This window comes from Canis lupus, chromosome 21 (genome assembly GCF_011100685.1).
Source record: "Canis lupus familiaris isolate Mischka breed German Shepherd chromosome 21, alternate assembly UU_Cfam_GSD_1.0, whole genome shotgun sequence".
NCBI lineage: Eukaryota > Metazoa > Chordata > Mammalia > Carnivora > Canidae > Canis > Canis lupus.
The window spans coordinates 41,148,806-41,173,992 of record NC_049242.1 but is presented as its reverse complement, the minus strand read 5'-3'; the positions used below and the strand labels follow the sequence as shown (position 1 = coordinate 41,173,992).

Genomic DNA, 25,187 nt, shown 5'->3' with positions numbered 1-25,187 from the left:
TCTGTTTATGGTAAGACAATAGGAATCATAGCTCTTATGGACCACTTTTATCACTATAAAGTGCTTTCCTATCCATTTTCTAATGTGAAGCTGGCAAAATGGGTGTTATCGACAAGTCCATAATTAGTTAGCTGCATCGCTCTGGCTTATTAGACGCAGAACTAAAACTTGAACCTGGTCTTTTGTCCCTAAACCTGCTCTAATTCCAAGTATGTATCTCAGAATGCTCTAGGTCATTAACTAAACTTCTTTTGCTCTTCAGAGAAGCATCTTTCTCCAATTTCTGCCAGTGATCCTTCTAAGCAATAAGGAAGAAAATTCTTAGTTATCCTTGATCCTTCGGCAGGTATTTGTGGAATGCTTACCTATATGTGTGTAGCACTGCGCTACAGAATATGGGGAACATAAAATCCAGAATCACTTCAGGAAGCTTGTGGTTGGATGAAAAAAATGAAATATTTAGTAGAAGAATAAAGAAGAATGTGGAGAGTAAGAAGAGTGCCCGAGACCCTGAAGACTCTAGGGCTTCAGGGAAAGGAAAGGTCCATGTGGGCGAGGGTGGTCAGGGGAGGGTATGAAATCCTTCGGGAAGGTCACATTTTAAGGGTGGAGAGTTTGGCATTTGGTTCTGTTGCTTTCTTCTTGTCCTCTGGCAAGACACAAAACTCTCTGGTCCCTTTCTTCCCATCTGGGCAATAGGAGGTTGTGGACATATTTATCTCTAGAGACCATTCCAGCTCTGAAATTCTATCCTACATTAAAATAAAACTGGCTTAAGGAAATAATTACAGACGTATTGGAAGATTAAATATAACACCATTCATTGCAGCCTAATTTGCAAGAATTGCATGGACACAAGAGAGAGTGTAGGGGGATTGGTTAAAATAAATTATGATACAACTGTATGTTAGCATATATAGTCATTAGAGTTTTCAGAAGGATATTTAATGACAGGAATATGCTCATGATATAGTAAGTGAAAACAGTAGATTATAATAAATTACTACGCTATAACTTCCAACTTTTTTTTTAAAGGATGTTTGAGTAGGAAAGACTAGAAGGAAACATACCAGAATTTTATCTCTGATTGGTGGGATCATGTGAGGCTTTTATTTTCTTTTATATTTTTATGTTGGATAGTTTGTAGTCTGATTATACCCCCCATAAATGTTAAGGTTAATGAATAAAATTTCTTGCCCCTCCGTCAGGGAACTAGCCTCTTCACCACCCATTCCAGGGTCTGTGTCCTTGACACTTCACTTCCACGGGCTTCACTTGGGAGGTCTCATGGAAGAGAGGCAAGAGACTGTAGACGGAGACAGGAACTCAGAGATCTATTTTTGGCTTAGTCATGAGTCAGCTTTGTGACCTCAGACAAGTCCCTTCTGAACAACCCTGAGCCTTGGTTTCCTCATCAGAAGAGGGGGGTTGGAGGTCACAAGAGGTCCTTTGAGCTCCAAAGTGATACTTGCTCCTATAGACAGAATTTCTCCACTGTCGTGGAACTGACCCAAGGCTTATTGGTTTCTGGTATCCTTGCTTTCCTTCCTGCTCCTCTGCACTGGGTGCAAGCCCGTCTTTCCCGTTTAGAGTTCAGGGTGGGATTGAATAGTTTGTTGGTAGGGCTTGGAGCGGAGAGGGTGTAGTGACAGCATTACGCCACTAGAGGGGAGCCTTGTTTGCTCACTTCCCCTTTGCCACTGCCCTATGTGGTGCAGGTGAAGAATAGCCTTGATCTTGCCCTGATTGGGTTTCATATTCTAGAATTTCAGAATTAAAAGGACTTTGAGGATCATCTAGTGGAACGCCCATTATGCTGCAGATATGAGATAATAGAGGGCAGAAAAGGCAAGTGACCTATTTAAAGCCACGCAGTGTGTTTTCTCAGGGTCTGCACTATAGGGTTTGGGAGAAGCTGCAGACAGAGCCCAGAGTGTGGTCAGCGGAGTCCACAAAATGTGGACAGTTCCCACAATTGTGTAGGAATTTGAGAGGTCTGCCTGGATGTGCCTTGACTGAGCTGCTCTGGCCAGGCGCTGGAGATAGAGAAGAAACGACATACCTCTACCCCGAGGTGCTCGTGTCTGGTGGGAGAAGCTCATGCAGACTCATGGTGCTACCCCAGCGTGCCTTCCTCATCCGCAGGTGGCATGCGTGGCCTGGGATCTGCGCTGGGTGGTGACTCGGAGGCTGGCCTACAGAAGGCCTGCAGGTGTCCTCATGACTGGTGCCCTCTGAGGTTAGGCGATGGATACCTCGGGCACCTCCAGTTTGTCATTTCCCTGTGCATTTCTTCAAGCAGCGCTCATATGTTCCCGTGTCCTGCCTTAGCGTTGCTTGAAGTTTGCAAGGAATCCTGACAGTTTGTTTCCCACTGTCAAAAGGCTTTGTTTCCTTGGTCCCGGGCTGACTTTATTTTTGGTTTGCAGGGTGCCCATCAGCATTGTGGTAAAGTGGAACTGTGGGCTGGTCCGGGAGCCAGGCAGCTGTGACATCTTGGATAGCTCCTTCCTCTCTTTGGGCAGCGAGGTCAGGCTCTCAGCTGCGGTGGTGTCATCTCTGCTAGAGAGATGAAGTGCTGGCATTATTTTTGGTTTATATGTTTGGCAATGAATACCCATCGATCTGTGGTCCATGGAAGTGTGGTGGGTGTGTCCCGCTGAAGCAGAAGCAAGATTTCATGCTCTGAAGTAGGATTGTTCAAATAAGCCACTTGCAGAGGGGCCTGGGCAGAGCCAAGTGCGGCTAGGCCTGGAGGGCCACCAGATGGCAGCAGTAGGCAGGCAGACAGCCTTGGGGTGCGATGAGTAGGGCCAGCATCCAGAGTCAGAATTAGCAAGGTCAGAGCTGGAAGGACCCCTAGAGGTCACCCAGGCCCTCTATTTATGGATGGGAGAACTCAGGCCCAGGGAAGGAAGAGGTTACCTAAGGTCTTGCTGTGAGTTAATACCGATTGTCTCCTTGCTCAAGAGAAGAACTGAGATCGTTTTTGGCCTCTAGCTGGCTGCCCCCCAGGAGAGCCAGGAGACAAGGGCCCGGGCCCTGGGCCAGTGAGCCAGAGGTGAGGAGGGAAGAGGACAGCATTTGAGTGTCCGCCTGGATCCTGGTTTCTTTGAGCATCTGGTCCTAATGATTTTCACCCTTGCACCTGCAGTAAGGGCACTGCCCGGTGTCTTTTCTGCTCCCGCCTGTCTGCGCAGCTCTCCTCTGGGTCAGGGCCCTCTCATGAGGCTGGGCCATCATGGGATCTTCCTCAACGGTCATCTCACAGCCACCACACCCAACAGACAGGGCCGGCCCATGGCCTTATACTGCAGTAAGACATGAGTTAGTTGGTCGGACAAAAAGGGTGCTCATGCAGGGCAGGGAACCAGTCTTTGCCAAGCACCTACCCTAGATGCACTGTCAGATGCTGCCACTTAGATACTCCTTATAGCTTCACTTCCTTTGCATCCCGAGTGAGGAAATTAAGGCTCAGAGAGGCTGAGTGGCGTATCCAAAGTAACACAGCTAGTTAAGCAGAGCAAACGCTCGGACCATGCTCTGTTTGATGTCTGAGGTCATACGCCTTTTGTTCCATCATGCTACCTCCCCTCGACGCGACTGTGCTGGAGATGTGGCAGGTGACTCTCAGGCTGCAGAGCAGGGAGGAGCAAATACCATTCTCTCTTCCTGGGAGTGTGTGTGGGGGGTAGGCTGCTGGGGAGGAGGCCTTAGAAGCAGTGCAGGGTGGGGTGGGGAGCAGTCGGGGGAGGTTCGGGTGGCAGCTGGCCAGGGGACATCGCGTACCTCTGCTCTCTGTGCTCCGGCACTACCCTGTGCCCCACGAAGCTGTGGCCACGCTTGGGTGCTTTCTGCCCACTGTCACCTCACGTAGAGGCCCTCGCTGTCTCCCCACATGAAAATAGCCACCGCCACCCTCTCAGCATGCTCTTCTCCCTGCCCGGCTTTATTTTTCACGATAGCAGTTGTCACTGCCTGAAACCATGGTATCTCTGTTTGTTTACTTAGCTGTTGTCACTGTCTCCTCAGCAGACGAGAGCCCTACCAAGTGAGAGACTTGTTCTGTTTTATTCACCTCTGCATCTCCCTGGGCACGGAGGAGAGGCTCGGAGAGCGTGAATGGCAGGGAGTGGCTGCAGCTTTGGGACGTGGAGGCCGTGCTGTGCCCGTGGCTGTGCTCAGGAGACCCAGCCTGTGGCCCTGCTGCTCCCCGCCTTCTCGAGGGGCCCGGAGCAGGGAGCCTTGGCTCCCCGAGCCTGACAGCGAAGCCCAGTGCCACGTGGCTCTAGGGCCGGCTTTGACCCCGTGGGTCCATGGGGCTTCACCGTGGGTCCTCGGTTTCCCCATCTGTCCTCAGTGGGTGGAAACACCAGCCACGCTGCAAGCTCACCAGATGGTCTGGGGAAGGGCCCAGTGGTCCCCGGCGGGGGGCTCGGATCCCATTCAAGGAATCCTTCTCCTCTTTCCTGGTGGGGATTGATGTGTTCCAGGAGCTCTCTAAAAGTGAGCAGTAATTTCACCATAATTTTTAGGTTCTTGACAGATGGCACTGTGCTTGCCCTTTCTCGGGGGACCTGGCCTGTCTCACGGGAGCTCTCAATAATAGTGACAGCCAGTGCCTTAAAGTGCTCTCGGACATGTGCCAAGATGAAAGTGGCCCATTTTGAGGAACCTTGGGTCAGCTTTTTCCTAACCTGAGAGTGACTTTTCACTGTGGGAGGAAGCCTGATGTGGCCAAAAAGAGCCTGAAGAGCCGGGTTCAAGCTCTGTTTGGCTGCTTGTTGACCATGTGCTCTTAGGCCAGTCATTTAACCTTTCTGGGCCTGAATTTCCTCGTCTGTTAAATGAGAGAATCATAATCTCTAAGTTGTCTGCCTTACAGGGACATATTATGTCATTCACTCATTCACACATTCCTTCCTTCACTCCTTCACTCTATCATTCAATGAATATTTGTTGAATAGCAGAGGTGAGGGGAGGGCATTCCAGGCGGGAGGAATAGTGGAAACAAAGGTATAGGAGTGGGAGGGGCCCCTTGGCGTATTTTGCTTAGCTAGGGGCCGGAGAGAAGCAGAAGGGACTGGAATCATTCAGGTGCAATAGGCCTGGGTCTTTATTCAGATGTTACGTGTGAGCAGTGGGAGGAGCAGCTAAGGTTTCCTTGGGGGGGGCGGGGTGACCCATAAGAACAATGAAGGAAAGGCCGTGCCTCAGAGTAGCTCTTGCAGCTCCTTTGCTGCAGCCTCACGCCTGCCTTCTGCTTCAGGCCTCACGTGTGTGGCTGGTTTGTAGGTTCTTTGGCCCTATGCCTCATGAGCTAGGTGACCCCTGGAATGCACACGATTGCTAGGGGCTGGAGTTACCTGGCTCATTGGTCTGCCTTCTGGGGAGCTGTCTCCGGCCAGGTGGAAGGTCGCTTGGGAAGCCAACATTTCTCAACGGCCCAACAATGAGCAGCTTGGGGCTTCTCCCACACTTCCCTGAGGAGATGGAGGTGTGCAGGGAAGGGCCGCTCACATTTACCAGAGACACACTGTGTGCCAGGCGTTTTGCCAGGGCGTTACAAAATCATCTATTTACAGAGTTTGCCGAGTAAGGCTCACGCCCGGTTCACGTGGGACCTCCTGGAAGGTTAAGAGATGAGGGCTCACCCTACCTAGTTACTGGGCCTTCCTCTGCTCCGTGTGCAGTGGGGGGCCAACAGCACCACCACGTCAGCTTGAGGCCACAGTGAGGATCACAGAAGATTCTGGATGTGAAAGCACTTTGTGACCTGGAAATTGCTGTGTGCACAGGCAGGGAGGCAGAGTAGGACCACCTCCCAGTGAGAGTATTTGAGGTTTGCTTGGATCCTTCCATCCTGATGGAAGGTTCCAGCCTTTGGTTTCTCCTCTCCTTGCACTTTCCTCCAGCCAGCCCCAGAGTCAGTGCTTCTCGTCACCCCTTCTTCCCTTTAAACCCACAAATATGAAGGACTGTTCTCTCTCTCCCTCTCTTTTTTTTTCTTTTTTTAAGAAAATTAACCCTGTGGTACAGTATTAACATCAAATTGAACTTCCTTTTTTCCATTTTGGTAAAAACAATAATAAGTCACAGAATTTTAATGCTGGAAGGGACCATCTTCTCTTTATTTGAAATGTTGGAAAACAAGCCCGGGGAGACAGTTATGCAGCTAATGGATGCAGAGCCAGGATTGGAACCCAGTGGGACCCTCGCCTGGGGCCTCTTCACTGCCCCATATCGCCCCTTTTAAGGGAGGCTTCAAGTGCTTCGTCGCCTTTATGGAGGAAGAATCCAGCTTAATAAATTTCATTACACCAGCCCCTTTATGTAACAGGGCTGTTTCCGGGTCCTGGCAGATGGTCCATAGTAACAGTGCTTTGCTGATTTGGTTGGAGCTGATCCTATGAAATGAAAAATCCTGTGTAGCAGATGCCTTTCCCAGTCCCTGGCCATGGAAAAGTCAGCCTCTCCAGGGAAGGCACTGTAGCTTTGGTTACTTAACGTCTCTGGTGTGACTAGAGGGGAATGCCACCGGAGGAGACTTAAACCATGTCAGGTTTTCACAGAAGGTCACGTTGGTGACTTAGAGTTTCTTGGCAGGTGGGGTGCTGGTAAAGGGTGTTTCTTCTGGTGCCGGAGGGACAGATGGAAGCAGGGAGCAGAGTGGGAGGGAGATGAGCAGATGTGGAAAGAAAGGACAGGCTGTCCTACCATGGATCTGGCCTGCTGGACCTTCACACATAGGAGGCCATGCGCTTCCAGATGAGCAACTTGAATATAACTGCATTGTTTGTCACACACATCAGCCTTGACAGTGGACTTTGATCTCAAGGGACAGTGGACCCTTCCACCGAATTGCTGGGCCTCCATGTCTCCCAATTATCTTGCCTTTCCTGGTGGGTGCTTGATCATAATGGGTTCTCCTCAGTGGCCTCCGATGGTGATGCTCATTACTGACACTGCTTGATGCAAGTGGCAAATCCCCAAGCCACTGTCTGTGAGGTGGGCGTCACTTCCCTGGGCCTCTCCTGACCTTGTCCTGCTGCTCAGCTATCGCCCTCAGAGGATCCTCACACATCGGGGGCGGAGAGTGCTTCCCTGTTGGCGAGTGTAGCTCTGTTAGGACCCCAGCAAGTCTTTTATGTTCACCTGTCATGAAGAGCCTGGGAGAGTTTCCTGGGGGTGGGGTCAGAGGGAATTTGAGAGGTACCAGCCTAAGTCATGCTCTAGACACTCTCACTGGTTGAGCATACACTGGTGTCCCTGGATGGCCCCCGCCGCCACCAATCCTTGCTGCTGCCCCTGGTGAGTTATTTGTCCGCTGTAAGAATTGGGTAGGCAACCTTTGTCTCCCCCGTTTGAAGATGTTAATCTGGGCCTCTCATTAACCAACCACAAGCCAGTCTCTCTTGGAGTGCAGGTAGTATTTCTGAAAGGCTTGTGGGATCTCTTGGGGTTTCAGAGCTGGAGCCCTGGCTTCCTCCAGTAACAGCTTTAATGCCATGGTGAGCCTGGTGGGATTCATGGCCCAGGTTATGGTGTGTCCCCAGTCCTGCTCCTGCAGGGCCTCAGGGTGGTCTGCAGGGGGAGCTGTGTGCCCGCAGCCCAGTGCTGGGATCTCACTGGCCTCCAGCGTGCCTCTGTGCAGGCCGGCGTGCTTGGGAACTGCGGCTTTCCTCGGCAAACCAGCCTCTCAGGTCTCATTCCCAGCTCCAGCCTCCGGCTTGGGCATCGTGAGTCATCAGTGGCAGCAACAGAAAACGCGGCCCCGCCAACAGCTGGGTGCAGCGCCTGGCCTTTCTCCTCTTCTTTTTTGGTAACTTCATACAGATGGAAGCTGCTGCTCACCTTTTGTAATGGACAGTGACTGGAAGTGGAGCCCAGGGCTAGGGCGGCAGGTCTGGGTAAGGAGAGGAGGAGCCTGAGGAGGTAGGGCAGGGCTGTGTGTCTTTCTGTCACCCAGCCCTGGGCCTCCCAGGAAGTCATCCCAGGGAGAAAGGCAGTGAGGGACTGTGTGGGCCTCACCTGTCTCTCTCCTTCTCTGCCAAGGAGCCCAGAAATCTTTAGCTCATGTAGGTCGAGGTAGGAGCTGTGAGACGTTGACTGGTACTTCTCTCAGAACCCGTGGACAGGATGTAGTCGAAGTCAGGGTGGCCCGGGTTCGAGGCTTGCTTTGCTTCTAACTCGCTTGTTTACCCTGGGGAAGTAAGTCACTTTGCTTACTGGGCCCCACTTTTCCCAGCCAGAAGCCGATGGTTAGAGTGCTCTGAGATCCTTTCCTGCTGTGAGCCAGTCTGTAACGAATGTAAAGAATTTTGAGCCTTGTTCCCATGATCATCTTGAACATTTGAAACCTGTAGCTACTTCTCCAGATGAACAGTGCTCACTGCATGAGGACATAGGTACGATTCCTACCCGCTCAGAACTTACAGGCTGTCTTCCTCTTTCCCCACGAGGCAGTGCAGAGTCTGCTGGGAAGCAGGAAAGTGGGGTTCTGGTTCTGGCTCTGCCAAAACACATCGTGTGTCCTTGGGCAAATCATTCTCCTCCTTCAGCGTCATTTTCATTTTCTGTAAAGTCGAGGGATTAGACTCGCTTCTTGGCTTCACCCCCCCACCCCGTTCCCCTGTCCCCACCTCCACTTTGAGCCTCCTACCAGCTCTTCTGCAGGGTGTGATTCTTAGCTGCAGAAGCCCTGGGGTATAGTTTCCTTTCTCACTGGGAGGGAGAGAAGCAAGATTATTTTTTTAATTACGCAGCTAAGATTAGGCTGCAATCTGCATTTTAAAATGTTATTAATAAGAGTCTAAAAGTGTGTGAAGAAGCTCTGGAGTTTGAATGTGACACAAGCTGGGAAACATCTGCAGAGCCCCCAGCCTCCACTGGAGAGTTTCCTCCAGGCGCCAAGCGAGTGCTAGGTGTGATCATCAGCCTGGTGTAGGCCTGGACCCCTGGCGGAGCAGGGAACCCAGGCAATCAGCCAGAGCAGCCCCCTGAGAGCAGGGGCTCACGGCCCAGCCTCTCCTGCTGGTTCTTTGCAATCTGGCTTTAGACAAAGAATGATGGTCATAATATTACTAACACCTCTGTTAGAGTTGACAACAGTACTTTGTCTCCCTTACCTTTCATCACCGTCCTGAGAGGGAGATGGAGCAAGTTTCATTGCCCCTGTGTGAATTAGCTGAGTTCTCAAAGATTCTTCCATTAAGCAAGGTGCTGTGTGACAGAGGAAACGCCCCAGATGGGAAGTCAGGGGTTGGGTGCTGGGCCTGGGCCTCCACTGCTCTCTCTGGCTCTGCCTGGCCCCCCTTTCCCTACTTATGCTCTCTGTAGCACTTAGAGTCATTTGCCAGAGCTTATGTTTTATATGATTTTTCATCAATTGCCTGTATTCCCCCTCCCATACCCCCAACCCTGCTTGAATATAAGCTCCATGAAGGAAGAGAGTTCTGTAGCCTTTAGTACCTGGGACAGCACCTGGTATATAGAGAGGGGGCAGTGATGATAGGTTGTATATTGTGAATACCTGGCTCTGCTTCTAAGTAGTCAGTGTGACTTAGAGAAGTTATTTTCTTCAGTTTTATCTTCTCTTTGGGGAGTTGGATGGGATGGTGTCTGATGTCCTTGGTGGTGTACAAAAATCTACAGTAAGAGTGATGCCTAGACCTCTTTCAGTGAACATCAAGCACCTGCTCTGGTTCAGGCCCTGTGCTAGGTGCTGTGAGGAATGCAGAGGATAAGAAAGATCATTGCTTTTCACCTCTTAGTGGGTGTGAAGGTTAATTTTATGTGTTGCCCTGGCTGGGCCATGAGGTGCCCAGATATTTGGTAAACATTATTTTGAGTAGTTCTGTGAGGATGTTTTCTGGTGAGATTAACATTTACATCATAGACAGTAGAGATGGCCCTCCCTAATATGAGTGGGCCTCATCCAATCAATTGAGGGCCCCAATAGAACAAAAAAAAGGCCCTTCCCCAAGTAAGAGGGAATTCTCCTGCCTCATGGCTTTCTGGGACGTCAGCTCTTTCTGCTTGACGGCCTTTGAACTGAGACATTGGCTCTACAGATTTTGGATTTGCCAGACCCCTCCATAATCATGTGAGCCAATTCCATATAAATCTCTCTGTGTATATCTTATTCGTTCTGTTTCTCTGGAGAACCTAGGTTAATACAGAGGGCAACGTAAGACCTGTCATCAAATAATCTTGCATTTGGTGGCATAGAATAGTTGTTGAAACAAAGGTACAAGCATCATGACAGTGGCTTCTAAAGGAAGGGATGTCAGAAGACAGTGGGATGCTTTAGGGAGACAGTGACATCTGAGTCACTGAAGGGTGAGAAGTTCTGTAGGTAGGGCCAGCATCATGGGCTCACCAGCACTGTGGGCTGGGGCCCAGAATGACCCTAAGGCATGGGAGGGGCAGGTGAGGTATGCCCTTGACAAGAGAGCAACCGTCCAGCATTGAGAGAACACAGGTGCTTACAGGGAGGGACCATGTGGAAGGCCAAGGAACTATTTAAGCAAACCAGGACCCAGTTTGGGAGAAGAAACCATTCCTCCCTGCTCTTGTCTGCGTGGTATAGATAGTCCTGTATCTGGTCTGGGGCCTCCTCAGGGTACAGTCTGCCTTGACTTCTATTACCAGTGGTCCCCATTTGACAGCTAATAGAGTCAGTGATGAAAAAATGGAGTAGCTGTGTGGAATGCCTGGCATATTGTGGGGTTCTGATCTTTGGCACGTAGGCCAAGGATGAAGCTTGTGCAGTCACTCAGCAGCCAGGCTCTTTGTGTCCCTGTGACCTTGAACAACCTCTAGAAGTCCTTGGAAATGTTCCCTTTTGAAGAGGTAGTGTGACCCAGTGAAAAGCAGTGTGTCCTCTGCAGGGCAGTGACTGGGGGCACCAGGTCTGGTGCCAGGCCTCCGGATTCTGTCCAAGCTCCGTCCACTGACAGCTGCAGGACTCTGAGACCTGACCTCTTGAGCTTGAGACCTAACCTCTCCTGTGCTTTAGTTTTTCCCACCTGTAAATTGAGGCTTAAAATAACGCCTGCTCTTGAGGCGTTTCTGTGGGCTAAATGGGATAATCCATGGAGAGTTTAGCATAAAATAAGTGCCCTCAAAATATTAGCTACTATTTTTATCATCATCTTTATAGCTTTGCAGCATACTAGCTGTGTGATCTTGAGCAAGTCACTCAACTTCTGTGATCTGTTTCTTATCTGTAAGAGGGGGTTCACACCAATCATTCAGGGCTGACTAAAGTAGATAATTTAATGGCAGTGCCTAAAGTAGAGTTTTACACAGAGTCAGCTCTCAGTGGAATTCTCCCCCGGCCCTTGCCTTTTGTTCATTTTCTTTGCAAGCTGCTTCTCCCCTTTTCAGCTGGGCAGCCCATGTTTGAATTTTATTCCTGCATTAACTTCAAAAATTCCAAACCTTTTTATTGGAAATATTGTCCATGATACAACTTTAGAGACTAAAGAAATTTTACTAAGAAATAACAGGATGTATAATCAATTCGAATCTTCATTTAAATTGTTAACTATTTGAGTGATTTTTTTTAATCTTTTTTTTTTTTTTTTTTTTAGAGAAAGAGAGAGTAATGCACAAGCTAGGGGGAGGGGCAAAGGTAGAGGGATAACCAGGCTCCCCACTGAGCAGGGAGCCCAGCACAGGGCTCCATCCCAGGGCCCCAGGATCATGACCTGTGCCAAAGGCAGATGCTTAACCAACTGAGCCACCCAGGTGCCCCATGAGTGATCTTTGATATTAAAGTGGATGTTTTATTTTAGGATGCCGGTCAGACTAAATATTCCAAAGATGCCAATAAAATTGTATTGTGTGCCACTCATTTTGACAGTGAAGATTTTTAGACATCGTTGTTGAAGTGTAGATCAGGAATGTCTCAGAGACCATTTAACCCAGTCCTCTTATTTTATGGATAGAGAGAGTGGGCCCTTGGGGGAGAAGGGATCTGCTCAAGATCATGTTGCCTAAAAGAGAAGCCAGGAATAGGATCCAGATCTTCTGAGTCTTGGGTTTAAGTTTCCTCTCCCTTCTCCACTGCTCTCTTCTTTTCCCCTAACTTCATTTGTTGGTATGGCATGGTACTTCAGAATCCTCTGATTTGTCAGATACTAGGGTCTTACAAAACTCCAGAATTCCAAGATGGAGCCTTCAGTGCTTTTCCCCATCTTTGCTTGTCCCTGGAAACGTTGACCCTATGACATTGGTTGGTGGGAGTTGGCTGAGAAGATCTGACAAATTGGTAGACACTGTGGGTGGACGCTGGAAATCCTTGATGAGGCTGTGGAATTCAGCTGGGAGAATGAGAGTACCCATGGCTAACATTTACTATGAAGTATCACATACTTTTTACAAAAGTATCCTCACAACAAACTTATACGTAGATGTTATTATTCCCATTTTATAAATGTTGAGTAATTTGCTCAAGATTATGGAACCAGTGAATGATAAAATTCAGAAGTTAATTTCATTTGTTTATTCAGGCAACAAATATTCATTGAGTACCTGCTTTGTGCTGGGCATTATTCCAGGGTTCCGAGATGAGAAAAACCAGACCATCCCCAAAGTCATAGAGCTCACTCTCTGGAAGGGAGACTGACACTAAGCAAAAGTCTTCCTGATGAGTATACATTTATAAATTTGAGACAAGCGCCTTGAGATGAGGGACGTGTTTCTCCAAGATAGTTACATGGAGGAACCTGGTCTAGGCCAAGGGCTCAGCAGAGTTGAGGATGTAGCAGGAGTTGACTAGGTTAAGGGGCCTGGGGTGGTGGAGACAGCCTGGGATGACGGCGGTGGCGCGGTGGCCCCTGGAGGAGCTGCGCAGCACATTCGTGCACATTCACAGCCTGCTGTGACTGCTTCCGGCACCTGTGCTCTGAGCTCTCTTCCCGCTCTCCTTCCATGGGAAGAGTAAGCTGGGGGATGCCAGTTAGTTCCGCATTTGCCAGTCTTTGGTTATTGTCATCAGTACCTTTTTATAAAATCCTTGTCCATGTGGCAGAACAAAGGATGAGTTACAGAAATCAGGTTCTTACACTTCACTGACTTAGAATTAATAACCTGCAAGTAACTGGTGTTTGTCAGCAGATGAATTAAAAATGTCAGAAACTCCCAGCTAGAGAGTAGCTCACTTCTTACCCGTGTGTGCCCTAGGAGGCTTCGTAGCACCCTGGAATATGCTACGAGAGGGACTGAGGGGCTGTCTGGCCTTTTCTCTGCCTTGACCTAGGGGTGTTTTTTTTTGTTTGTTTGTTTAAGATTTTGCTTATTCATGAGAGACATGCAGAGACATTGGCAGAGGGAGAAGCAGCCTCCCTGCAGTGACCCGATATGGGACTTGATCCCAGGACCCTGAGATCATGACCTGAGCCAAAGGCAGATGCTCAACCACTGAGCCACCCAGGTTCCCCTAGGGGTGTTCTTTTAATGACATCTATCTCTGTTTGTGACTCCCTTTGGGACATTCACTGATACTCTGTTCCTTTTTGGGACATTCTCTTAAGAAAGAGTGAATGTTCCTTTTATTACACTGTAATCCATCTTGCTCTCATTATCAGGACCCCTTTCCCTGGAATGGGGTAGAAATTCCCCTTCCCCAAAGAGCTTAGATATTGCTGGAGTGGCTTCTTACCTGCTGTTACCGCCATTCCAGAGCCCTCAGATGGTTGCTGGAGGAAGCTGCCTCCTTGAATATTAATTAGCCTCCCAGCCTCCTGACCTCCTTCTGCCCTGCCAGGGCTTTGCACAAAATTGTCTTCTCTTCATTTACTTCCTCTTTTTTTTTTTTTTTTAAGACTGTATTTATTCATTTGAGAGAGTGTGAACATGCAGGTGAGGGTAAGGGCAGAGGGAGAGGGAGAAGCAAGCAGACTCCTTGCTGAGCAGGGAGGGCACAAGGCTTGGTCCCAGGACCCTGAGATCATGACCTGAGCGGAAGAGAGATGCTTAACTGACTGAGCCACCCAGGTGCCCCACTTACTCTTTATTTATATTTGACTCTTTGATGTTTGCAAAAGGCCTCAGAAGAGTTAAATCATTTGGTAATGAAATACTACTTCATGATTCCCATTGATGGAACCACAGATCTGGCATTTTTGCCCTTTTGTCTATTTCATTTAATGGTACCATCACCTTCCCACCAACCTTGAAATCCTGAGATCTCAGAGTGGGGCTCATCCCCTCCTGTTCCCTTTCTCTGACATCTGATGCCTTGCAAATTCTTAACTTGTTTCCCCGCTGTGACTTCAACCTTAGGTTCAGCCCCAATCTGTCTTAGGCTTGTGTAATTGTAGTGGCTTCCTTCCTTCTCTTTCGCTTGCTACTGCTGTGCCTTTGGATAAGTGTCTAGTTCCTTGTGCATTAAATGGGGCTGGGAAGAATGACACACAGGATACCACATAGAGAATGCTTAGACTAGTACATAGCACACAGTTGGTGCAACACAAGTTAGCTATGAGTATTCTTATTACTGGTCCCTCCACCTTTGCCAGATGCTCTGTCCCCGAACTCTCCTCTGATTAGGCCCCACTCCTGCTCCCCGTCTGCAGTCTCCCCATGGTCTAGTTAGCAGCAGTTCCCAAAGTGAGCATGAGTTGAATTGCCAGGGTATGGAGGGAACAAATTATGACTCCTTTTATGTGTTTCTATCTCATTCTTTTATTTTTTATTTTTTTTAAAGATTTTATTTATTTATGAGAATGCACAGAGAGGAGAGAGAGAGAGGCAGAGACGCAGGCAGAGGGAGAAGCAGGCTCCATGCACCGGGAGCCCGATGTGGGATTCGATCCCGGGTCTCCAGGATCGCGCCCTGGGCCAAAGGCAGGTGCCAAACCGCTGCGCCACCCAGGGATCCCTCATTCTTTTAAATTTTCTACTTTGTGAGTATATTTTACAGTGTATGCTTTTTTTTTTTCAGATTTTATTTATTCATTCATGAGAGACACACAGAGAGAGAGAGAGAGAGAGAGAGAGGGAGAGAGAGAGAGAGAGAGGCAGAGGGAGAAGCAGGCTCCATGCAGGGAGCCTGACTTGGGACTCGATCCTGGTACCCCAGGATCAGGCCCTGGGCTGAAGGCAGCGCTAAACTGCTGAGCCACCTGGGCTGCCCTACAGTGTATACTTTCAAATAAGGATATATTTATAATTTGTATATAACATCTACTTTAATAAATAGATGAATATATATGTATATATAGGTATATATGTGTGGATATATATATATATATATATATGTATGGTGTGTGTATGTTTGTCAATTTTTTATATATACATCAATTTTTATATAAAAAATATTTTACTAATGAGAGTGCAAGCCAGCAAGTTTGGACTGGTTTGGCAGGTGAGATCCAGACCCTGAGCCTGACATTTCCCTGTGGTAACCCCAGACTGCAGTCCTGACTCGTCTTGCAGTCCCTCTTCCTCGTGACCTTTGCTCTCTTCTTGTGCCTTTTGGTTTCTGTCATCGTTCATCCCCTCTTCCCACTCCTAGAACGTTTTCCCTCATCCTTGCATTTTCTTTTCCTTTCTAGAAGTTCACCTGAAATATCCCTTGTTCCATCAAGCCTGCCGGGACAGTTCCATCTTGAAATCCTCCAGGTTCCTTAGGCATGCTCGGTCCGTGCTACTCACTTGGTGCCTGTTGTTTTCTGTGTTGTGTTGGGTTCTTTTGCCGCCCATACTTACCGTCTTGGCTCCATAGTGATTTGATGTCAATTTGCACATGGACGTGCCTTGAAATAATATTTCATTTGCTGACTTTATTTTGTACCGTTGGTCCTTTTTCTCATTTATCTGAAGATACCTACCTACAGTTTTTAGATGACATTAATGTATGTATCTTTTATCACTGTAATATGTAATTCTTGACTATGGAAAAAAATTCATTTGTTACATTCGTGCCCTGAATCTCCTTGGATTTGACAGCATGCTTCTGCTGGAGACGTATTTTTGTCTACAGTGCATGAGTGAACATTTTTTGTATGCGGAGTCATTGTTTTCTTTTTACTTCAGGTGACCTAAAATCATCATCCTTGTGTTAAATGCCTTTATTTCAGCACTTATCGTCCTGTGTTTTTTAAGGCTTCCTGGGAAGTGAGCTGGTACACAGAACATACCTGTTTGATCTGGACTTTCCCCTTCCTCAAACACTATAAAAATTGAGATTAGCTGGGCAGTCATTGAAGCTACCAGTGGTCTTGGAGTCAGAAAACGAAGGTTTTAATCTTGATTCTACCATCTACTGGTTGTTGGGTTTTGACCAAGTCCTCTAACCTCATCTGTGAAATAAGTGTAGTAATCTATACTATGTGGAATTAGTTTGAGGATTAACTGAGATAGTGGCTCTGAATATGCTGGGCACCTAGGAAGTGACAGAGAAGTATTTAAAAGAAGAGGAACAGTAAGAATCTACTTTGTCTTCTATGAGCCTTCTGATGCAGGGTATATTTGGGGGACAAACAGACAGCTTCGGAGAGTGCACCTACCTGACTGAGCAGCTTCAGAGAGTGCACCTACCTGATTGAGCAGCTTCGGAGAGTGCACCTACCTGATTTAGGCTGGGGAATGAAGGCTGGACATCTAGTCAGCCTGGTTTTTGGGCTTGTCTCTAATAGAATAGCTGTGGCCTCCTCAGGGAACATGAGAATTAATTAGTTAATCTTTGTAAAGTGCTTTGAAGGTGAAAAGTGCTATGTAAGTAGAATGGCTGAATTGCTATTGGAGATGGAATCATGGCGGCACCATATCCTGGCAGTCTTGCGTGCCTTGGACATCAATAATCAATAGGAGAGACGATTCTAAGATGTTTTACTTGATAAGAAAGGATTCATTGTGGGATTTATGTTAACAGTTCTTTGATAGTCTTGGAGATAGCAACTTGCCAGTTCTTTCCAGTGGAAGGATGTCCTGGGTTGGTTAAGGAGTGACAGTCTCATCCTCCACCTGCTTGGGACTCTCCCTTCTAAGGCAGTCTGGTTATAAATCCAGCTCAAGTAAAAAGATAGTTTGCCAGTTTTGGATGCTTTGTGGGCTTTGGGCACATGGGCTTTTTTGTGGGCCTACAGAAGTGAGAGAAGAGTGTTGAGTGTTGGTTATCCATTGACGCAGACCCTGTGTGAATAACCAATACAGGATGGTACCATGAGCTCGTAGATGGAGATATGGCTTAGCTTTGTGACGCTGGGCTGGTCACTTCTCTGAACCTTCTCTCCCATTAAATGGGAACATAGTAGTTGATGAGTACAGTAATAAAGGTGGCCAACAGGAGGATGGGAGTTTCCACCCTTTCTGTGAGGGATTGAGGGGTTAAGAAAGGTTTCATAGAACTGATGGTACATGAGCTGGACTCTATAGGTGGAGTCGTAGTTTATCAAATGAATAATGTAAGCAAAAGGCATCAATGGCAGAAGGAACGAAACATGTGAGGCCATGAAATAGCACATCTGAGTGGACCCACTTTCAGTTCCTGTCGTATACCTGATAACCTCATGGGCTGCACACACCTTGTTCCCTCTTTGAGGAAGCTCAAAATTTCTTGTGAACTTCTTGGTATCTAACTCGTGTCCATGAGTAAATTGATCCTGAGAACTATATCCCTTCAATATTCTGACATTTCCCCCATGAGTCTGTGGTTGTGCTGTAGCTGACACTATAAACCATATGTTGATGGGGGGCCAGATGAAGCTTTGATACTAAACACAGTAGTATCATAGTAGTAGATTTGTCTAGAATTTAATATGCATTGCTTGGTGTTTTGTCTCTTAAGCAGAGTTTTTCTTTGTTAAAATAAACATGTATAAAGAATTTATACAGCGCACATGGTTATGCATATTTATTGCAGAGAATCTGTTAATAATCTATGTCTCATCGGATTTTGCATTTCTGTTGAAATAACAAATGTGGCACTTGGTACAACTGAACGAGTTTGGTGAATTTTTTCTTATCTGGGAGAAGAAAGGCATTTCTCTTTTTCCAAATTCCATTTTCTTCAATCATCTTCTGCACTGGCCAGCTTCCCAGGTGGTGCATCTGGGGGACTGAGGCTTTCCTGGCTGTAAACGATTTTGTCTTTTTTCCCTTCTCTCACTCCCTTCCTTCTACTACACATAGACATTGGCCTTGGGACTATGAGAATTGCTCCTTTGGGTAAGAGCATAGGCTCTGAAGGTCATCTTATGGAGAGAATACACATGAGACTAGGCTAAACGTAAGGTGCTAAGAAACTGTGACAGAGGGCAAGGCAGGGGGAGCCTAGGGGACTTCAAGGTGGCTGATGGCCTGAGAATAGACACCTGGGCAAAGCTCAGGAAGTGGTGAGGAGGGGATCCCTGGGTGGCTCAGCGGTTTAGCGCCTGCCTTCGGCCCAGGGTGTGATCCTGGAGTCTTGGGATCGAGTCCCATGTCGGGCTCCCTGCGTGGAACTTGCTTCTCCCTCTGCTTGTGTCTCTGCCTCTCTCTCTCCATGTCTTTCATGAATAAATAAATAAAATCTGTAAAAAAAAAAAAAAAAAAAAAAGGTGGTGAGGAGGCCATAAAGTGTGGTCAGAGAGTTCCCTGTAGCCCTGTCCCCGTGTGTTAAGATGCAGACATTGCAGGCTTTAGAATCTGCCTCCGTGGGGCACCTGGGTGGCTCAGTCGGTTAACCATCTGCCTTTGGCTCAGGTCATGATCCTGGGGTCCTGGGATGGAGCCCAGCATCAGGCTCCCTGTTCAATGTAGAGTCTGTTTTGCTCTCTCCCTCTACCCCTCCCCCTGCTCATGCTCTCTCTCTCTCTAAATAAATAAATAAAATCTTAAAAAAAAAAAAAAAAAGAATTTGCCTCTGCTGGAACCCAGCTCTGGTGCTCACTGCTTGTTTGATCTTGTCATGCCATTTTATCCCTCCAAACATCAGTCCCCTCATCTGTGGAGTGTGGCTAGCTGTGCTCTCCCTACAGGAAGATAGGATGGCTCCTGGTACATGGTAGTTGGTACTAAAATAAACGTTCATGCTTCCTCGTCTCATTCATTGCCTGCTCATGAGAGCATAGCTGTGCAACATAGTCTTAATTCAACTAATGTTTGTTTTTAGAAACTGGCAAGGTGTTTACCTGGGGCCGGGCGGACTATGGTCAACTAGGGCGGCAGTTGGAGTCTCATGAAGACTGGAAAGCACGAAATCAGGATTCATCCTTCCCCTGCTCAGGACCTCAGAAGAGCATGCCTTCCTCTCTGCGTTGCTTAACAGGAGCAGCTGAGGTAGGAAGTGACTTTCCATAGAAGTGATGCATCTCTTTGTCTCGCTTTGCATTGAAGCGTTTATTGAGGGCCTACTGGGTGCTTCTAGTGAGGGCATCGTGGTAGGATCCACGTTGGACCCTGAAGGGGTCCTTGCCTCAAGTTGCTTGGGTTTCAGTATGGTAGAAAAGGGAGGTACCTGGATAACTGTACTGCAAGGCAGACTGTGTGTAACTCCTTTAGAGACATTCCCAGTACTCCAGGTCTGCTTCAAAGAGTGAGAAATGCATTCAGGCTCTGGGGATCGGGTTAGGCCCGAGTCATGGAGGACATGACGTTGAGCTGTGCCTTGGAGGATGGGCCAGACTCAAGCAAGCAGCTATAAGAGAGAAGAGGACTTTCAGGTAGGCACAACAACAGAGTCACAGGGGCAGGGAAATGAAGAAACTGTTTGGGGGACCGCTGGTGGCTCAGTTTGGCTAGAGCATGAGGAGTCTGCAGGGGCGAATGTGAGGTATTATCAGAAAGATGGGTTAGAACCTGATCAAGGGGGCTTTTATCCTGAGCTAAGTATTCGGCACTTCTGTTTATATTTCCCAGGGTAGAAAATACTGTAGTTCAGTTCCTTATTCGAGCCCCTTTAATTCCCTGAAATGTCTTGAATTTCTACATTTAAAGCAGGAGTCTTAATTTCTCCAGGGTGTGTATTTCTGTTACTAAATTTTACTTTACTGCTGTCCTTAAAAAAAGAAAAGGCTAGGTTTTTGAGAAGAATGAGGATGGCCACGTAGGAAATGTGCCTCTGAACCCAAGTTGGCTTAATGAAGGAATTCAGTTTTCATTCAGAGTCTGTCAAAAAAAATTAATAAGCTAGCGAGACTTCTGTAATTAGCATCAGACTAATTACAACCCTCTTCATACCTAGAGGGCTTCCCTTCCCCCGGGGCCTGCCTGGCCTCCTCCTTCCGGCTATGTAGGACGCTTCTCAATTTCTGCTGCACATCCCAGACCTGCTCCTCCTGGGCCTTTCCTTAGTGCTGAGGTTAAGTCTGTCTGTCTTTCTCACTCTCTTTTTTTAATCAAAATGGCACTCATTAAACAAAACCACAAAGGCAATTTAGAGATGGTAATAATAATAATAATGATACCATCCCTAATCTTAATCACCCTAACAAGTGCATCCCTTTTTGTATACACACATGTACATACTTTACAAAGTTACAGTGATAGCATTTAGTTTTCATTTATTTAGTCTTCATTTATTTAGTCTTCATGTATTTTATCACCAATGCTTTGCTTTATTTCTTCCTAATCTCTAAGGTCATTTAAAATGGACTATATAGGATCCCTGGGTGGCTCAGCGGTTTAGCACCTGCCTTTGGCCCAGGGCGCGATCCTGGAGTCCCGGGATCGGGTCCCACGTCGGGCTCCCGGCATGGAGCCTACTTCTCCCTCCTCCTGTGTCTCTGCCCCTCTCTCTCTCTCTCTCTCTCTCTCTCTCTCTGTCTATCATAAATAAATAAAATAAATAAATCTTTAAAAAAATAAATAAAAATAAAATGGACTATATAACATATATGAGTCCAAGGTTCTGGGATTTTCCAAACCATTCTTTGATTGTTGGACATTTATATCATTTCCTCTTTTTTTGTCAGTATGGTGGACTCTGCAGTGAACACCCTTTTGAACTGTTTCTTTAAGAAACAATCTGGGGGATAAAATTGCAGGGGCAAAGGCTGTGAACATCTTTATGACTTTTGCTGTGTTTCTCAAGGTTCTGTTTGAAAGAAGTTGACTCCCCCAGCAGTGAATGAGGGAATGCACTATTTTAGCTGGTATTGTCTGCTTTGCCAGTACAGGTGCTGAGAGCTTGGTACCGAGTGCTTTAGACCCTTTACTTTTCTTTGTCTTTCTCAGAACATTTAAGACTTTGTGGTCTGGAAGCATAGCAGAGGCCCAGAGGCTTCATGGATCTTTCTGAGTCTCTGGTTTCATTGGCAAGACGAGGATCCTAATGCCTCCCACAAAAGGTCATCAATGAGGATTACACACAGGGTTCTTGGCATGGGGCAGGCACTCAGACACTGTTGGGTCCTTTCTCTTCTTTGCCTTTTAACATCCTGTGGTGGCCGTCGTGTGTAGCACTGTGACAGATGAGGCCAATCACACATATAGCCTAAGTTGCTGAGAGTAATGTGACTTTTGTTTAGCTTCTAGGAAGGGCAATCTGGGGAGTTGGCTTGAGCTCTGAGCCTCGGGCAGCTTCATTTTATGGTCTCTCCATCTCTGCTCTCCAGTCTCTGGGGTGCTGGTATGTATACTTGCCAGTCTCACTGCAGGTTCAGACCCCAGGCTATCTCCTTTCGGTACATTTGGTCTGGGAATTATCCCTGCTATCAATGTCCAGATCTGACCTATCAGGCATCTATTTGCCTGAGGCCCGGAGCTGGGCTAGTGGGCAGCTCTAAGCTGCTAGGAGTGAATGCACCTTGGGAAAGATAAAAACCATACCAAACTAGGTGTTGCCCTGAGCGGGGCTTGGCCAGGGACATCCAGGGACACCTGTGGAAGCAGGAGTAGCCTAGAAGTAAGCTAATGATTGCTGACCTTCAAGGAAGTGAGTGCGGCCTGTAGCTGAGCAGTTGCCTTCTTCTCTGTCCAAAGGATAAACGGAGTGCGGAGCAAGGTGTCTGGGCTGGGATCCAGAGTGACAGCCACATGGGAGGGGAAGCACAGGTGGTACAACCATTCCTTTTTGTGAACAAAACAAAGCAAATTAACACAATGTTACTTGGTGGTTATTGTGGGCCAGGCAGCATACTGAAAACTTTACGTGTATTATTTCATCTTCCCAATAAAACTGGTACAAGTGTCGTAATCGCTGCTTTATGAATAAGGAGACTCAGGCTCAGGATGGGTAAGTCACAGGCCCCAGATCACACAGAAGGGAAACACTGGGACTGGGACTTGACCTTGAAGTATTTGAAGCTCACATGCTTTCTGTGTAGATAAAGTTGCATCTGTCCTTTTGCATATGTATCCTCACCTGGATAAAAGTTCTGGGAGTCTAGAAGGCAGAGTCTCTGATTCCCAGAGAGTCTCAATTCTACCTTCTGAGCCATGTCTCATCTCTAGCCTGAGAAAGACCTTGAGACTGTAGACCCGACAGGCCTTTCTTTCGTGTTCTTATGGTGGTGACGACTATGTGTTTCTTGCTCTATCAACTTGGCCTTAGATACTCGGCTCACCTAGTCACTCTTGGAAAATTCCAGGTATAGCAGAGTCATCAGGACTAACCCGCCCCATGTACGCATCAGGGCAGAGTGTGTGTGAACCACAGCAGCTTCCCTGGCCCCGGCTGGTGCTGCCACCTGCACATTTCCCATGGAACCTTGGCTCTAAACTCTGCTTAAAGGTGGAAGCCTGTGTTTCACAGTTGGGCAGAAGTGCTTGTGCTCACTTAGTGGGTCCACTGGGGCTCCCCAGGATTCAGTAGCAGCTAGAGCTGGGCATCCAGTGTGTTCCTGGAATGATTGGAAGACCTGCTTGACCAAGGGCAAACAGCCTCTGAGGGGGCAAGGTCTGGACTGGGGGTCAGAAGACCTGGCTTCTAGCTTTGCTTCTCCTGGGATTGAGTGAATTTGGGCAAGCCCCCTTTCCTCCTATACCCTCAGTTCTCCCATATGTGGGTGGGGGATGTTAGACCAGGTGATTCCTGAGGTTTCTTACAGATCTAAGAGTCCTTTCCATTTCTGATTTGTATTTTATAGAAATGATCACTACTTAAATTCATAATGACTCCTGCCCCTGGAGTGCCCTCAGGGTCATAGCCAATATCACTTGACCCCTAGCTGTTGGTTCAACCGTGGCAGACCTGGGCATTTTAACTAATCCAGAGGTTCTAGGCTATAGTACCACTTGAGCCTTGCTCTGCCTCTTTGCCTTGGCTCTGTTCTCTGCCCTTGTTCCTTGTCCCCAGGGCCTCCTGTTCCAGTTTAGGTCACTGGGATTTAGTATGATGCTGCCGTCTGGTCCCCCCAGGACTTGCAGTTCAGCTTTGATTCCTGTCCCTGTGGCTGTGACCTTATTGCCAGGGGCAGGCGGACCTCTGTGATACTACTTTCTGGGTTCCCCACCTGCCACCCCCTTCTGCGGACTTTGTGTGTGCTGTCCCACCTTTCCTGCTTTCTTGAGTTTACCTCCTCCTTGGCTTTGGGATCTTGCCTATTTCATAGTCAACCCAGTAAACATTGGTTGACACCTGCCACATACCTGCATTGACCGCATGGTGGTGGTGGGTGGGGAGGTGGATTGAGAGATAAATACATGTCTGTGCCCTCAAAGAACTCCAGGTTTGTAAGTAAATCCTTACTGTACAGAGTAGATGTGCTATTAGAGGTGTACGGAAGGCCCGGGGAAGTGGGAAGATGGGGATGATTTATGCTGAAGACACCAATGAACAGAAATGTTGTTTGAACTGGGTTCTTAGAAATGAGGAGGAGTTTGGCAAAGGGAGAAGGACATTCCAGGCAGAAGGGACAACATGAACTGAAGCCATGAGTCTGGATCTGTTCCACCTCCTGGGACGGTCAGAATGCCTGCCCATTCCAGTGGACCAGCGTCACTTTGAGGTCTAGCTGCCTGTCTAGCCTGTCCCGCCACTGCCATCCATCTTTCTGATAGGGTTACTGTCTGAAGGAAAATAACTTCCACGTACCTTATCTCATTTGCTCCCAGCGTGGTGCTGTGAAATAGGCCAGACTTGGAGTGATTATCCTCCTCTCACAGTTAAGGAAACTGAGGCCCAGCGAGTCTGGGCCGTTCCAGCCGTTCCAGCTGGGAATTAGGAGAGGGCCCGAGACAAACAAGCCTGGTTCCCAGCGTTTCTAAGGGCCTCGCTGTGGGCTCAGTCTGCAGCCAGGGTCCTGAGTCATGTTCCTGGTTTAAATTCTGCCCACGTTTGGTTGAGGAGCCCCAAATCCCAGTCAGGGAGCTCAGTGCACATGTGCACACGTGTGCACACACACACGTAGCCCTTGGAGCAGGAGAGGCATCGTGGAAATAAACAGGAGTTGAACCAAGGACTGGGTACTTGTCAGGCCCGAGTGCTGTCAGCCCTGACTTTGCCGCAGGACCGGAACTGTCTGGTGGAGGGCCTACCTGTGCGCTGGGTCTGGCTGAGATCTGTCAGAACGAGTGGGCAAGAGGCTATTTTTAGTCTGCAGAGTCACTCACTCGGCTGTGCCAGCTGAGGCTTGAGCTAGTCCCCTGTGCTTTCCACACGGTTAGTTCAGAAGGAGAAATACCACTCGAATGCTGTGCAAAACCCATTAACAGACCTGGAAGTTTCCAGGGCGTCTTTGTCCTGCAGCTCCCTCGGAAGGCTGCCCTTCCTGGGCGACCTTCCTCCTTTCCTATATTTAATGCATTTCTAATTTTAAGTTTGTGTCAAGACTGTGGGACTTCGGTGCCCTAAATAACACAGAAATCTACCACCAGCAATCAGCTGAGTCCAGAGGGCTCTGACAGGATTGAGCACAGCCTGAAAAAGCCTCCCAAGTAGCTCTCTGGTAGGTAACCTCCAGCGTCACTGCCGTTGTGAGAGGAGCACGAGGTCCCTGAGAGCGTGCAGCCGCCGCAGCCCGAACCTTCCAGGCGCAGCAGGTTTCAGAGGCGTCCCCAAATAGGGCAACAGTGTCCCCCCAGAGACTGTTTCGTTGGGAGGCTGGAACGGCTAGCACGTCTGCGCTGCTGCTGCTGACCTGACGGGAGGAGTAATCACACCAGACAAACGTCAAAGCCGTGGACTGGGTTTGTCCATGTGAACGCTCAGAAGACAGAAGGGAGTCACCAGACAGGGCTGTTTTGTTTGAAAGGGATGGTAAAGGGTATGACACAGCTAGCACTTCTTTATCTTGCTTATTTATATTTATCAT

At 48.0% G+C, this 25,187-nt stretch overlaps 1 protein-coding gene across 7 annotated transcripts in view; it reads left to right on the top strand.

Annotated features, from left to right (window-relative positions):
- The window catches only part of SERGEF (secretion regulating guanine nucleotide exchange factor), a 219,416-nt gene that overhangs the window by 30,284 nt on the left and 163,945 nt on the right, over positions 1-25,187 (top strand). For all 7 annotated transcript variants that reach the window (XR_005375800.1, XM_038569187.1, XM_038569188.1 and 4 more), the window contains one exon: positions 19,106-19,272. Coding sequence is in view for 6 of the 7 variants with exons in the window: in XM_038569187.1 (XP_038425115.1) it covers positions 19,106-19,272 (167 nt within the window). In the remaining variant the exon portion in view is untranslated. The remainder of the gene's footprint in view (positions 1-19,105; positions 19,273-25,187) is intronic.